Source organism: Rhea pennata, chromosome 15 (assembly GCF_028389875.1).
Source record: "Rhea pennata isolate bPtePen1 chromosome 15, bPtePen1.pri, whole genome shotgun sequence".
NCBI classification, from domain to species: domain Eukaryota; kingdom Metazoa; phylum Chordata; class Aves; order Rheiformes; family Rheidae; genus Rhea; species Rhea pennata.
The window spans coordinates 5,542,017-5,556,964 of NC_084677.1; the positions used below are offsets into that span (position 1 = coordinate 5,542,017).

General features: G+C 38.5%; 1 protein-coding gene across 1 annotated transcript in view; it reads left to right on the plus strand.

Moving 5' to 3' along the window:
• Nucleotides 1-14,948, plus strand: part of RBFOX1 (RNA binding fox-1 homolog 1) — a 1,388,408-nt gene that overhangs the window by 1,310,410 nt on the left and 63,050 nt on the right. Inside the window, exon 13 of the mRNA XM_062588818.1 lies at nt 9,142-9,222. Coding sequence (XP_062444802.1) covers nt 9,142-9,222 — 81 coding nt within the window. The remainder of the gene's footprint in view (nt 1-9,141; nt 9,223-14,948) is intronic.

The following is a 14,948-nucleotide window of genomic DNA, read 5'->3' on the forward strand; positions in this document are numbered from 1 at the left end:
TGCTTTTTAAAAAAATCTTCTGGAGGTGTAGGTCTTGTTTTCTGCAAATCAGCCTGAATTTGCAGCTCTAAGTGTAAATCAGCATTGCATCCCCACTGTGATGTGTGGTTGCAGTATCAGCAGCTTCATACCATTCTCCAGTGGAGGCCAGATCTCTGAAGCTGAAAATGCTTCTAGAAGATGAATCAGTAGTTACTGTATTTAAATGAAGAATACTCTGGGATGACACAGCAGTGCCAACAAGTAGATAGAATTGGCGTGGATGCCAAGTACAGAGACGAGGCAGGGAGACAAAGTAAAGAATTGTTACAGTGGCTGTTCTGGGATGGAGAAAACAGATGGAAATGAAGTAATACTTAGAAAAGCAGAAAATTCAATTTAAATATTGTAAGGAAGGAGAAGATAGAACCAGAATAAAAAAATGGCAAATGCTCTCTCTTCTCTAGTTTGTTCCACCCATATGTCCTGTGCGTATTTTAAAAAAGTAGCAGGATGCCATTCCTAGTTCTGAGGTTCTAACTCAAAAGCCTCTTTTTCCTTCAAGCTGCCGTCGTAGAAATGCCAACAGGGAGAGACTTCTCGAGGTCGTGCAGTCATGCGCGTAACACCAATGCTAGATCAGGGTCATCCGTGGCTCTGCCTGCATCTACAAAGACTGACATTCAGGACCTACTTTGGTGACCTAGGAGAGTTTCGCTGCATCATCTTTGCAACTTCCCCTCAAGTAGAGGATGTTATTAAGTTGCCCCGTAACTTCCTCTTTGCCAGACTAAATAAGCTCAGTTCCCTCAACCTTTCTTCACAGGACATGTGTTCTAGACCCCTAACCCTCTTGGTTTCAATCCAGCATATCATCTCCAGTTTCTGCAAATTTCACTAGAACTGGAGTGGTGGCAGTAGGTTAAACACTGCTGTATTTCAGATGCAGTCCTGCCAGCGCCAAAGGGTGTGTGCACTGGAGGAATAGCAGTTGCTCTGGATCTGCTGGACATGTTTGTCTTAGTGCACCTGGTATGCATTAAGACATAAAATTTGCCATATTATTGGCAAATATTTGTGGTGACAACACACTGTTGGTTTTAACCTGGCATTCATCTCTAAACCCTCGGAGCACAAGTACTCGGCCAGTCAGTTCCCATCCTACACCAGCGTGCGCAGGGTTATTCTGTTCCAGGTGCAAAACTTTGTGCTTTTCCATATTGACCTTCGTAAGTTTTCTGGCAGTCAAGTTCTAATTTATCATGGTCCCTCTGGACTCAAGCACAACCTTCAAGCACCCTAACTAGCTTAGTGGTATTTGCAAATTTACTGAGAGTGCGCTCTGTGTCATTGTCCGGTTTGCTGAGGAAGATGCTGAAGAGCATGAACCTCAGTAATGACCCTTGAAATACTCTCCTTTTTACTGACTGCCAACCAGATGCTGAGCCAGAGTCCTGAGAGCCTTGTGGTCCAGCCAGTTTTCAACCCCCCATAACAGTCTGCTTGTCCAACATTTATTTTCCAAGCCATGGGAGCTGCTCATAAGGTATCATTTAATATGGCTGATTGACCTACAGTTCCCTGCATCCAGCTTGCCTGTTTTGAAGATTGGCAAGACACTAGTTTTTCTTGACATAAGGGAACACTCCTGATCTTTTATTGCTTTCTTCTCGGGACATAGATTCAGACGATTTTGTTCTCAGGAAAGCAAGTACGAACAAAATAGACCAGGTTTCTGGTTGCAGTGGATTCTCCCACCCACTCCCACCCCACCCCGCCTCCAGGGAGGTCACTTTTCTATTTTTATTTAATATAAGCGCTGCATAAAGGAATTATATTCATCCGTAGGATCACTGCTATTTTCTAATTTCGACTGTTTCTCCTACTCGCTATATCACCTTTTCTTTTTCATTTTCTCCTCTCTGTTTCCTCTAGTTCGTAGTAGCATCTCCCTACTGCCAATGCCATTTATCACTCTTCTTTCCGAGTGTGATGGGTAAGGAGACTGTTACAGTTGACAATTGTTAGAGCTGCACTTAGAAATTTTTAGAGATCAATCATTGTTAGGAAGTGCAAGATAAGGTTTCTGATACACATGCTTTCTTCACTAAGATAGTGCTCCCATCCTTGCTGTTGATTCAAACTTGAGAAATTATCATTGCAGTCAGCATTACAGAAAATGTTTTTGTTTTGGCTTAAAGTATGCAGAATTTCTCAGTAGTATTAAGGTTAAATATAGAGGATGCCTAGTACTTCTGTAGAAATGTTGGTGTAAAATTTTGTTGTAATCTCTCAGACTTGCAATTTTTTCATAATTTTGTTACTTCTGCTAATAAGACAAAGGACAACATTCTGATCAAGCAGGAGCTGTATTGTCCTTTATTTGTCATTGTAGTGCTTATGTTTGTTTGTTTTAATGTAAGTTTAATTAATTTTTTTAAAAAGCTAAAAAGAAAGTTAAGTAGTTGCTTTTCTCTGAAAGAGAAACTTTCAAGAAAAAATAATGTTTGGACTTCTCTATTTAAAGTGTCATTCCAGTGGTTAGCAAAATGCATTCTGTGGCTTCCTGATTAGTGACAAACCAAAAAAATTAAATACATATGCTGACAACCTAAAACTGTCTGATTGTAAACATAATGCTGAGATTTTTTCCCTGTCTTTCTGGCCCCCTCTTGTTAATATGTTATTTTTCGGCATTAGCGTGGCTTGAGAGAAATCTAACAGTTATCCCCAGTTAGCACATGTCGGCTTGGTTTGCAGAGCAGTTTCAGTATTCATGAAATAAATTCTTTTGGCAAAAAACTGTACAGGAATCCTTGCTGCAAGTGCACACTAAGTGTCATTTGTCCCCTCAAGGAGACACGAACATTCAAACCAGATTGGTCTTTGGAGAGCTTACAATCAGGTGTGGTGGGATTGTCTGCTTCAGAGGACCAGACGAATCTAGCCCAGAGTAAACCCTCCAGACTGTGAGATGCAGGTTTAGAGGCCTGATATAAAGCAATTGTTTATAGCTATTGATACTGTCCTACCAACTTCTTGACAATAGAGACTTAGCCTTGGCAGCCACACTGTCTGGACCTAGGCTCCTGTATGTGTGATAGCTGTCTAATAAATTGGAAGTGAGACTGAAATACTGAGCAAGGATATATGAAAAAAAGCAGTTTTGAAGAATCTCTCGGAAGAGAGTTAAAGACAAAAATAGAAGGTGACGACTAAAACGCTTGTTTCTTCGGGACTGGGTGGATATTTGCTATGTTAGAAAAGTTAATTGCAGTTATGCAGAGGAATGCATTCATCTGATTAGAAGAATAACAAAGCTAGAAAAATCCATGAGTTAGGATGGACAGGCAGGTAGACAAACCATTCTGGAATCTGAAGTATGTTAATATTGTTAATATAATTAAATTGAATGGAAGACAGCTCTGCTGTGTGTTAAATCTTGCTTACATCTGTAAATTAACACCAAAATGGTCTAAAATAATGTTGAAGTGTATTCCAAACATATAGCTAAGGTTTTCTATTTCTTCTGCATTTCCTTCCCGTTTTTGGTCACTTCATTACAGAATCCCCAATATATTTGTGTAACAATGCTTTCATAATACTTATTGAAAGTAAATTTCAAAATAATGAGTTTTCATTTGTTTACATATTTGTGGACCTAGCTGAGATTAAGCTATGGTTTGTAGTGGTACATAATTCTTGGTTTTGCTCTGCCAGATTTGCTTTGTGAAGACTGTTTGGGAAAATCTCCAAGCATTGAGCTGCTTCTAGAAAAAGTGAGCTTTTTGGAAAGTTTAGAAACATTGCACTACCTTTTTTGTAATGCTTTTTTTGTATATATGCTCCTGAAATTCTGGAATCTGAATGGGCAAGGGGAAGAAACAGGCTAACTATAGCAAGGATTATGTGTGATGATTCATTTTTTCCCCGTATATTCTCAAATATAGCTTGTAATTTGGAATAGATTTTTATGTGTAAGTTAAGAACATGCATTGAAGTAAGAGAATAGAACTGAAGGACTAGAAACCCCATTTACATTTTTGAATCTTTGACTTACTGATTTACAGTGGCCTTTTTGTTAGGTGTTTCTGCTCCATTGCTGTAACATACTTGAAATAATCCATAATAGAACAATGTTTGAGACCAGTGCAAAAGAAATGCTGTTTCCAGCTAGAAAAGCCGACGTTGTTTACACTTTTAGAACAGCAAATCAAGAGCTCAATTGTTTATGAGGATCTTTAATACAGCAGCAGATTTCCTGAGAAATCTCACGAGAGATGTAGCCTTATAGTTTTTTTTCATACGTTGTGTATGAAAGAGAAATTGAGAGTATAGGAATAACCATTGTTGCAAAGAGCACAAATTAAAACAATGATCGGAATGAAAGAGGACGGACACAAGGGATAGCTGGGCTCTGTAACGTCCAGTTGGACTGGGGGGAAGGGAAAATGAAAGAATAATCACTGAATTTAATAAACAATGCAGCTTTTAGGTTAAGGTTATTATTTAACATGTTATAATAATATATGCAAAACATCATGACACAAATATTCTTTTTAGCTTTTATTCATTTTCTCTCTTTCCTGTGTATTTTGTTTTTGTAAATATTATTATAAAATACATGAACTGGTGCTTACTTGCTAAAAGCAGTAAGAAGCTCCTAGTGGTAACACTGTAGAATTAATATGTGTAAAGAAGTGCTTCTTTGCATGAGCTGCTGAGTGCACAGCAAGTTAGAATGGGAATTTATTCTTCAGTAATTCTCCTTGTATGTAGTAACCTACATCTTTTCTAAATTGTAAACTCTCATTTTAGATACCTTTGCATTAATACCCATGTAGATCAGCCCTAGAAACCGGCTTGATTAATGTCTCCCACTGAAAATGTTTGCATACTTATTCCTTCTTATGACGGAGACGGCTGTATGCTATGCCGAACCAATACCATTGTCATCTTCGGAAGAGTGCCAAGAGCTTTATTTGAAGCTGTATTTTTCTCCCATGGGTCAAGTCTTTCTCAGCGATGTAGGAAATCAGTTTTTCCCCTTTGTCTCACGTAGCGGCTTGCTGGATTTTTGCCCTGGAGGAAACGGAACATGACGGAGGACTGCAGGGCAACTTCTGCCCTGTTCTCTTTTGAAAATCCTCAAGGATTTTTGGGGAATAAACAAGAACATTCTGGATGGGAAAATCAGCACTCAAGAAGCAAAGGTACTAAAGCATCCATACTAGGAGCTGATGCATGGTATAAACTCCAGAGTTTGATGATGGTGTATCAACTTTATACAGTCTGGTAGTGAAGATTTCTACAAGTCTCATCTACTTCCTATGACAGAGATAGCTATTCCCATGAGAAGGTTGTGCCACACTACTAATTTTTCATCACCAGCACTGTTTTAGCTAACCGTGTGCATTTTTTTCCCCGATGAAATTATTTCAATTTACACTTCCATAAAGGAGTCATGAGCGATTCCAACTAGTTGTGCAAGTTCTGTTAAACTTATTCCAGATCTGTAAGTTTAAGCTAGGTGTTGTCCTGGCTACGCAATGGTTCCAGTTAGACCTAAAGGCTATTTTTCACAGCTATTTTAAAACCTGTTGTCATAGGAGTCTTCTCACTGTTGATGCAGTCTCTGAGAGTTCCTCGTCTGTTTGGTTACTTCTTATTAGTTATCTGCGCATTAAAGAATGTAATAAGCTTTGTCATATATTTATGTCCCCATGAGTAATCATCACTAGTCATCACTGGCATTTTTGCTTGTGCTCTGCAATTAATCTGTATAAGTATGCCAAGTAAATAACAACTGTGCCCAGAAAGGCTTACTTGAAAGCATGAAAAGGTTCAGAAGAATAGTCATATTCAAATCTCTCAAAACCACTGGGAACTGAAATTTTCCTAGTCTAAAAACATGAACAACTTCCTCTCTTTCCTGAATATCCTTAGAGCAAGTATTTCCTCAGAGTAATTCCAGTGCTTCAACAGAAGACCTAAGCAAACAGCACAGGCTTAATCATGGGCTGTAGGATAAAACTTTGCGGGAAGAGAACTTTTGAAAGCAAGTATTTCTTGGTCTTGAAAAGTACGTTCTTGTCCATGGTGCCGTTGTGTAACCCAAGGATGGCCATGGATCAGTCCGGGGGAATCTGTGCCTTCTTCTAGCATCTCCATGCCTCTGGGGAGAGGGAGGTGCGTGGTCGGCTTGGCTTGCACGGCCCGTGGCAACGCAGCGGGCTCCGAGTCTCGCCTTCCGCGGCTCTGCCGGCAGCGCTGCCGCCGCCGGGCGGCTCGCCTGGAGGGCGTACGCTCCACAGCTACGTACGCTTCAGCTAGCATCCCTGTCTGCCTAACTTTGGGAGTCAGGAGAGGGTTTCTAAGACACTGTATTGCTAGACATCTGCTTTCTGTGACCAAATAGGTAAGTGGTTATATTAAAGCAAAAAAACAAAAACAAAAAAACAACAACAAAAAAACCAAAACAAAACAAGAAGCCAAAATCCATATGGATTGTCCTAAATGGGGAAATACTGCCCTTAAGTGTTGTTGTTTTACTGAAGAAATTGCAGGATTAAGGATGAACTCTTGCATGACTGCAATTTCTTGAAGTTCATCATCTTCACGGATGTGATTAAATTACTTTTTGAACAGTAATAGTAAGAATGTTATATTAAAATCTGCGTTCTTTAAAAAACCCTTCATTCTGTCATGCTTGAATTTAGTATTCTAGAGGGAAAATAACATTTTTTTTTTCCTACAGGGAATTTATAAATTGTTTCAGTGTTGTGAGGTTTATGCAGATCTTAATGTAAATAATTTAATCTTTCCCCAGTTGTATTAATTGCAGTTTGAATACTTTTAACTCTGGAACGAGCTGCAGCAGAAACCTTCTTTTATTACTAAAGTAAACTGTAAAAGTTCCGCATTTTTCAAACTTAATCTAATAATAATATTTTACGTGTTTATGTTAAGCTACGGTACAAATTCAAAGCCAGAATGTCAAAATATATTTAGAAAGCTGAGTGAAATCACTTAAATACACAGATCTCTAGCAGCATGGATGAAGAGAATCCACTTTGAAGTATTTTCTTTAGAAATTAAAAAAATAGCATAACGAAAGTTAGATTTGCAAGAGGTGAAATCAGAAAAATTTTAATACAAATGTTAGCTACAAAGATTAGTAAAATACTTCTAATGGCATGCCATGGAACAAGTACAGGGTTGTCTAGATATTAGTTTAGGTTTAGTAACACAAATAATTACAGCCTTTAATTTTTTTTAAAAAAAACCCATCTCTTTGTATTTACTAAGTTCACTTCAAGTCGTTACAGTTAAAATATTTGTAAAAGCTACTGTAAATTAATATTTTAAATAATTCCTTTCCTCTTTGCATTTCGCATAGTTGCATGAACTCCTTTGTATCTTCAATTCACTTTAATTTCCAGGCTTCTGCAGTAGCACAAGTTTTGAAACATCTTTGGTGTTAAATACATCCATATTCCAGTGTCTCAATGTTCTCACTGTCGAGTCCATTCACAGGTCTTGTTGATTATTTACTAGTTTGAAAATGATGCTTGCCCTTAGGGTTTCCACGGGTTCATTTAGGTAGCAGCTTCCCCTTGCAGATTGTTTTGGAAGGGGGAGAGAGAGTACATTTGTACATTTATTTTTTCCAGTATAGATGTGGTGAGTTAAATATGGTCGTAAGTTTAAAAAAAAAAAATAAAAAGGCAGTTTTTAAAGTTTGCTTTGCCTTTCAGGTTAGTAGTGGATGACGGAGAACAAGTGAGCGTCTCGGAATTCTGTTCAGTGCGTGCTGTGGTCCGGGGCGGTTAGAAGCGTAATGCTGGCTTTCATTAGATTCCTAATACTCAGACTCAGCTGATTTGCATGAATCATAATGATTATTTCCTTTCAGTATTTCCTGTATTTCTTCTTCAACTGACAGGCTGCAAGTAACAATTAAGGAAAGGGTTAATGACGGAAAACATTTTAAAAAGTATTTTGAAAGAACGTGGGTCTGGTAACTGAATATAAGTTGAGGATTGCTCATGTTAAATGGCCAAATTCTGTTTGGGAAATATGCCTATAATTTGTAATTAATCTTGTCACCCTTTCAAAACTATATTTGTCCCAAATGTGTGTAACGGTATGGTTTATAAGTTAATCCAAAACGTTTCTTAACGTGTCAAAAAATTTCAAGTAAATTTAGTATTTACGAAACTCTGTGATTCACAAATCCTAAGAGCTCGAGGTATGTGTATATATCTGCAAGAAGGAGACGTAGCAGCGCCGGGGCGTCCTGGTGGCCTGTGGCGCTGGACCGGGGGCGGTTTTGTGCTAGTGTGAAAGCACGGCTGTTCCTACCTCGCACCAGTTCGCAGTCGGCGTTCGGCTTAGACTGCCGGGATGTAATTATTGGCAATGATGTTGGAACCATAAGAGCTTAGATTTATATGCATTTAAAAACCAGGAAATAAACAACTCAGACTTTGTAATTTCTTCAAAGTGAAAATACACCACAAAAGCGTTGCTTTATATTGTTTTGGTTATTACTTTTCACAGCTTTTTGGCCTTTTTTTTTATGGTTTATTTTCTCATGTTTCGTTTACCCTTACTTTTGTTCACAATACTGAATTCAGCCGATATGCTTGAAGGGAGATTGTGTTCATGTATTCCTCATTCAAGCAAGAAGCACTGAAATCTTCACAAGTATTAGTAACCTGTGAATTCGCTTGTGCAAATTTAAGTGCTATAACTGAGATTGTACCTGTCCTCACGCCTGCGTACGTGAGCCTTGCAGGCTGGTTTCTCGGCCGCCTTTGCTCACGGAGCCCCTTCTTTCAGCCGCACCGGGGAGGGGGGAAGCGGGCGGCCGGGGGCGCGGGCGGGCGGGCGGGCGGCCGAGGGGCCCGGGGCGCTGGGGGACGGCGGGCGCCCCGCGCGGGCCCGGGTGCTCGTGCCGGGGGGACGGCGCTGCCTCGCTGTTCGAAATGCCAAACTTCCCGTGTTTGTGGGGGCTCTCCCGCGGTTTGGAAGTCGGAGGGCACGAGGCGCCCGTGCTGCGCCGCGCCGCGCTGCTCCGTTACGGCTTTGTTTCTGTTTGAGCTGAAAATCCAGGTGCGGTTCCAAAACCAGATACCACTCTCTCTCTCTTTCTTGTAGGCAGGGTGCTGCTGTGCCAGGCAAACCAGGAGGGATCTCCCGTGTACAGTGCCCCCAGTTCACTAGTATACACATCCACAAGTAAGCTAGTGTTACGGCTCTATTTTTTTGTTTTGTGACAAAAGCACCTTAATGTGAATGAAGCCCCCTAAAACTGTAAATTTTTCCAATAGCTCTTGTTAAGGTAAATATGAAATTTATAAGCATGTGTAAGTAATGCTAACAGGTAATTCAGTATCTTTATTTGCATCTCGAAGTGTTGTTTTTGTTCACAAAAAAAAGGGGACAGAAAACGTACTATTGCACTGTTTTACAGTAATGGTCAAAAGCTCTACAGTAACAGTGAGTTTTCTGCAATCCAGCACTGTTGTGCACTCTGTATTTTGTGTAGAAGATTAATTCGAAGTAAGTATTCCTTTCTGGTCGTAACTTGGCATTAATAACCAAAAAGTGTTATGCCTTGCCAGGCGTTCGATTGTAGCAGGAAGAAAATGGATATGAACTCTTTCACAGAAGAAAAGAGACTGTGTGCGAATGGGGGTATTTTGTGTTATAAGAAGCTGGCTTACTAAAAACAGCAAAGACGAGCTGAAACCGTGCATGCTGCCGTTTTTCTTTACAAAACTGGCGATACTGATCATATTGATGGTAACGCCGATACCAGTTCGGAAATCTGAACTGATGAAGAAGCATCTGAATGAAAAGTAGTAACTGTGATTATTACATGGGTGAGACAGCTGATGCGTCCAAAGATGATAAAAACACCATGTTCCACGTAGTGTCTGTTGAAACGATCCTTGGAAACAAAAATATCTGAAAACCAATCAAAAAGAGCATCCTCTACTCGTTGTGGCATAGAAAATCCTTTTCGCTGCTGCTTAACGCATTAGGGTGAACAGCAGCGCTTTCTGTGAGTTCTTAGCACTTCTCTATAAAGAAGTTATTTTTACATCATCTCATTTAGCAACATTATTTGATATGCTCTTTTTGAAGATTATATTCACTATAGAATGCAGTTCTGCTCTCTTAAGACACCTTTAGACTGTTGAATTAATTAATTGCTCTTACTAATTAAAACCAGGAGCGAGGACCAAGGAGTTCCAAAGTGATCAGCTTTACAGTCATGCCACTCTTTTAAGTCTATGAACAGTGTTATCCCTGCAGCTGCCACTTTTGCAGTATAAATATGTGAGATACTTCCAAATCAGAATTGCATACTAAAGTAACTCAGTATATGAAGTGTTTTAAATTGGAACTGAAATTATTAATGAAATTTGAATTTGCTTCCAAGAATATTTTGTATTAGGCCACTTTTCCCAGGCAAGATTTGCTTTTTATCCTTGTAGGAAGATAGGGAGGAAATAATTATTGTATAACTCCAAAGGGGACTGTTCCCTACAGTAGATTTTTAGTTTGTTATTCCATTTTATCTTTCATACACCAAACAGTCACATCTCTCCTTAGAAAATTATCCAAATATCTGATTCATCTCACTGTTAGGGAGCTTTTGTGGGGGCAGGGAGTGGGCAGGGGGTTCTGTAATTTACTCTAAATAAAACCTTTCTTAAGTGTACCCTGTTGCTCCAATTATATCACTGTGTTCCACCCTAAAAAAAATATTTCTGCTGTTGCTGTTTATGTCTTACTGAATTTCCACTGTTACTAAATTCCTAGTCATTGTATAATGCTAAACTAAGCTCTTTACTTGCCTGTTTCTATCATTTCTCAGGAGTCAATCTCTTTGAAGAATCTTATTTTGCAGGGCTACATCTTGAATAACAATATCCTAACAAACACCTGTTTGTTTTTAATTATGTCAAATACATAAGAAAACAGACTTGCCTTTCTGCCTCCCACTGGGCAACCGTGTAATACGCAGTTTCATAACAGAGAGTGCCAGCGGTCATTGTGGTAGAAATTACTGCACTTCTGTTGAATCTGCATGTCTGCAAGTCATGATTTTTTTTTAACTATGAATAGTATTTCATATTGTCAAAATGCAGTTTCCGCTACAGGGTCACAACTCCTCCTAATTTGAAATTATTACAATTACTAATGATTGTAGTTCACTAATTTATTTTTTTTCCTCCTTATTAAAAAGTTTCAATAAAGACATAAAATTGCTCCATTTCTGTAAGAAATTCTGCTCAGAACTGAACAGGAACAGAGCTCGAGTTTTGTCTCAATTCATTTTCTTCCTATTATTCTTTTAGAGATCTTCTACCTTCTGTGTTTGAAGTACTGAAAGAAAACTGATAAATCAACATTAACCTTTAGGAGACTAATATTTATACTTTTGTTATCCCACATAGACAACAGTATTGCAACCTTCATATTTCAGTAATTTGTTAATCATGTATCCTGTTGTTGTTATTATGGTAACTATGTAATATTTTAGAAGAATTTACAATGGAAAAATTAAGAGGTTTCAAATTTGTGTCATTTGAAGTAAATGGAAGGGCCAGCTGAGATTTTCTAAGCTGTCTGAGAGATTTGGATTTTATTATATGCAAATGACACTTAAGTATCTTCAGGTATTTGGAAAAGGTTAATCTGCATTTTGAGACATGTTTTCTTGACTGTTGATGTTTTCTTTTTAAATTGCATTCTGTGAGGAAGAAAGGAAGGAAGAAATCATGGTTGTAAAATGTCTTTTGCTTAATTTGTCTGGCTTTATTTCTCACTTAGCTTCTGGACTTCTAATTTTATTGGCCACTCAGCAGCTTTTGAGTTGGCTCTTAACACTTCCTCCCCATTTCTTGAGCTAGGCAGAAAGAAGAGTATATCTCTTGGAGCTGCCCTTTCCCTCCTGGTTTGTTTCATTTCCCCAGGAAATATTTTATATATCATGTTTCCCAGTACAGTGATTAGTTACACCTCTGAATATGTCAGGAGATGGAAAGATGGCTCTGCTTGCTCCTATCACTTCTGGCCCTTTGCATAATACAGAAAGAAATGAGCTGTTGCTTCTGCAAGCAGTGGAACAAATCAGTAGCAATAGTCTCTCATGCCTCATCTGTTCCCTTGTGCTGAAGCAGAAGATGGGACCTGGATCAGTTTTCATTTGCACATATATTCTGGGAGTGGATAATTTGTTATGTAGAAAGCATGCAAATGTGCCCCTTGGTGGGGCAGATTATTTGCCTTACTCTGGTAATCACAGTAAGGAAGCCCTTGGTCTCTTCTCAGCTACTGCAGTTTCCCATAGCATTGGCATCCCAGGAATAGATTGGTTTCAGTAAAGTCTTTCATTGTCGTCATCACCATCACCCTAATGCAGAAAATAGACATGGACCGGAAAGAGATATATCCAGAAAATAGAGCGTATAGGGTACCGAGGCCCAGCGGGGAAGTAAGGATTCACTGGAAGCTTCCTGGAGGCCCATGATACTTCAGCTTTGCTACACTGAAACGTAATGGATCAAAGAATTGGCCACATGTAACTAATAGGCCCTTTTTGCCCCCCACCTACTTTGGACTAGTGGCTTCTACAGGAAATTTTAAAATCCTGAATGGAATCCTCAGCCATTAGCTGTGTAACGGCTAATAAGAAATGCAACCAGAAAAATATTGGGACTTTTCCAAAGAGAAGCCATTTGAAGAATAAGACCTGTGAAAGCATGGCTACTGGACCAAAGGAAAATTTAAAAGAAGAAAAAGTTCTCTTACTGAATAGCTGTATCACTGTCCTTCAAAGGATAGTAATAAAGCAGGGTATGCAAGATGAAAAAAGCAAAAATATTGATCTGAATTTATACAAGGACTTTTAAAAACTATTAAGTGTCTTTTTTCCCCATTTGTCTATAATGTAGAGGTGCTTGATAATGTGAATGAAATAGAAGTTAATTGAAGCCAGGTCAGAAGCACCAAAGCATGGAGAAGGAAGATGAGAAGTCAGACTCACAGAATAATTCAGGCTGGAAGAATGAAGTTTTTGGGGGTACCTTTGAGGACGGAGACTGCATGACTCTCTGGGGTAATCTGTTCCAATACTTGAATGTCCTGGGAGTGAACAGCTTTTCCCTTGTATCCAGTGGAAACCTCTTGTTTCAGTCTGTTTGTTGTCATGTCCTCCTGCCACGTGCCTCTGAAGAGCCTTGGTCTGTTCTCCTGAAAATCTCCCCAGCCCTTTCATGAAGGGGAGATGCATCTACCACTAGAAACCTGGCTGAGCTGCTCAGCCTACGCAGTGCCCGGTGTAGCAAGGAAGGCAGCCACCAGCAGTGCAGTACCGTCATGCATACCTGGATCCCATAGAATGCAGTTGGAGAAATTGTGCTGATTTTAGTGAGCTGTGAGTGTAGCTAGCTACTTTCAGGCTTTGTTTTTTTATCTCCAAGTAAGAAATGAAGATATTTGAGTTAGCAGGTGTGTTACCTATTCGTGTACTACAAGTAGATGTTCTGGGCATGTATTAGAGGACACCTCACTGCTCTGAGTAGTTAATGTAAGGTAAAATATTAAATTGCTACATGCCATTATTCAGAATATTGCACAGATGAGTGCCAGTATTTCCTGAATGTTTTGCATGCCCCATAAATGCAAATTTTGCCCTAATCATTGAAAATGATGTCAGTTTTGTGCCCCATACTCTAAATGTTAGAGTTATTTCATCTTCAGCAAACATGGGCTCCAAAATACACATGGTCTTTTTCCATTAATTTTCATTGTTGATTAAAACTAGATACGTCTTTAATATTGCAATAAAATGATAGAATTTAAAGAAGAAAAATATGAAATGCGAAAGTCAGATATTAATTTATTCTATTTTGTCATACGCAAGGGCAAATGAAGTTGACAGCCTATTTTTTAATTGATATATCGATAGCAATTTTGTAAGTAGTAGTAGTGGAATTTGGCAAAAATGATTTAGGTGGTACAGATGCTTATAAATCAGTCCCACATTGTTCCTGTTCTTTATGTAATTGTCTGATAAAACTTCCATCAATTTCTGTAATTAACCTAATGGTCTAAATGAATTTCCAGATCACTGGTTATTCATTTCAATATGGAAAATGCCATTACATTGAGTTTAATTAATACAAAGTAATTTCACAGCCTGTTGTATCATTAGAATAGAATTCAACTGTTTTAACTGTTTCAATTTTGGATATTCTTTTCTTCTCATTTTGTTTCTGCCATTTGTGGACTATTTATACTAAAATAAACAATGTAAATTATCTTTAATTGAAATATTTAAAACTCAGTGCTCTTCAAGTTCCCATCCTCAAAATATCATGTAGATAATACTTTTTGTATTTACCTTTTTGACTATTTTTAAACAGGATTCAGTCAGTGCCAAGTCCATAATCCCATGATATGCCCCAGAACATCTTATTTGTCTTGATATTCCTTTCACAGAAATGCATATGACAGATAAGCACTCACCAGAGAATACTTCTGCTTTGCGTCAGACAGATATTAAAACAATAAACTATGTTGCCCTGGGATTTTAGCTTATGAGCAACCAGAAAACAACAAGGCAAAGATAAGATGTTTTTGAAAGGTGGGAAGGCAGTTGTTTCAGAAAATTCCCTGGAAACCCTTGGTCTTGTAACATTTTTGACAGGAATTATTTTTAATGCTTAAGTTCTTTTAAAGCAAATCATGACAATTCGTTCTATTACTTTAGAGCCCACATTAAAAATCTTCCTGAAGTGTGCTAATGAGTCTGAGTTATCCAGTTCATGCCAGTGGAGAAATAAATCTAAAGCAGAAGCTTAAAGGATAAATTATGTTGTAAGGGAATTTTGCTTTTTATGTATAGTCTATTAAAATGACTTATCAAGACTTTTTTGTAAGATAGA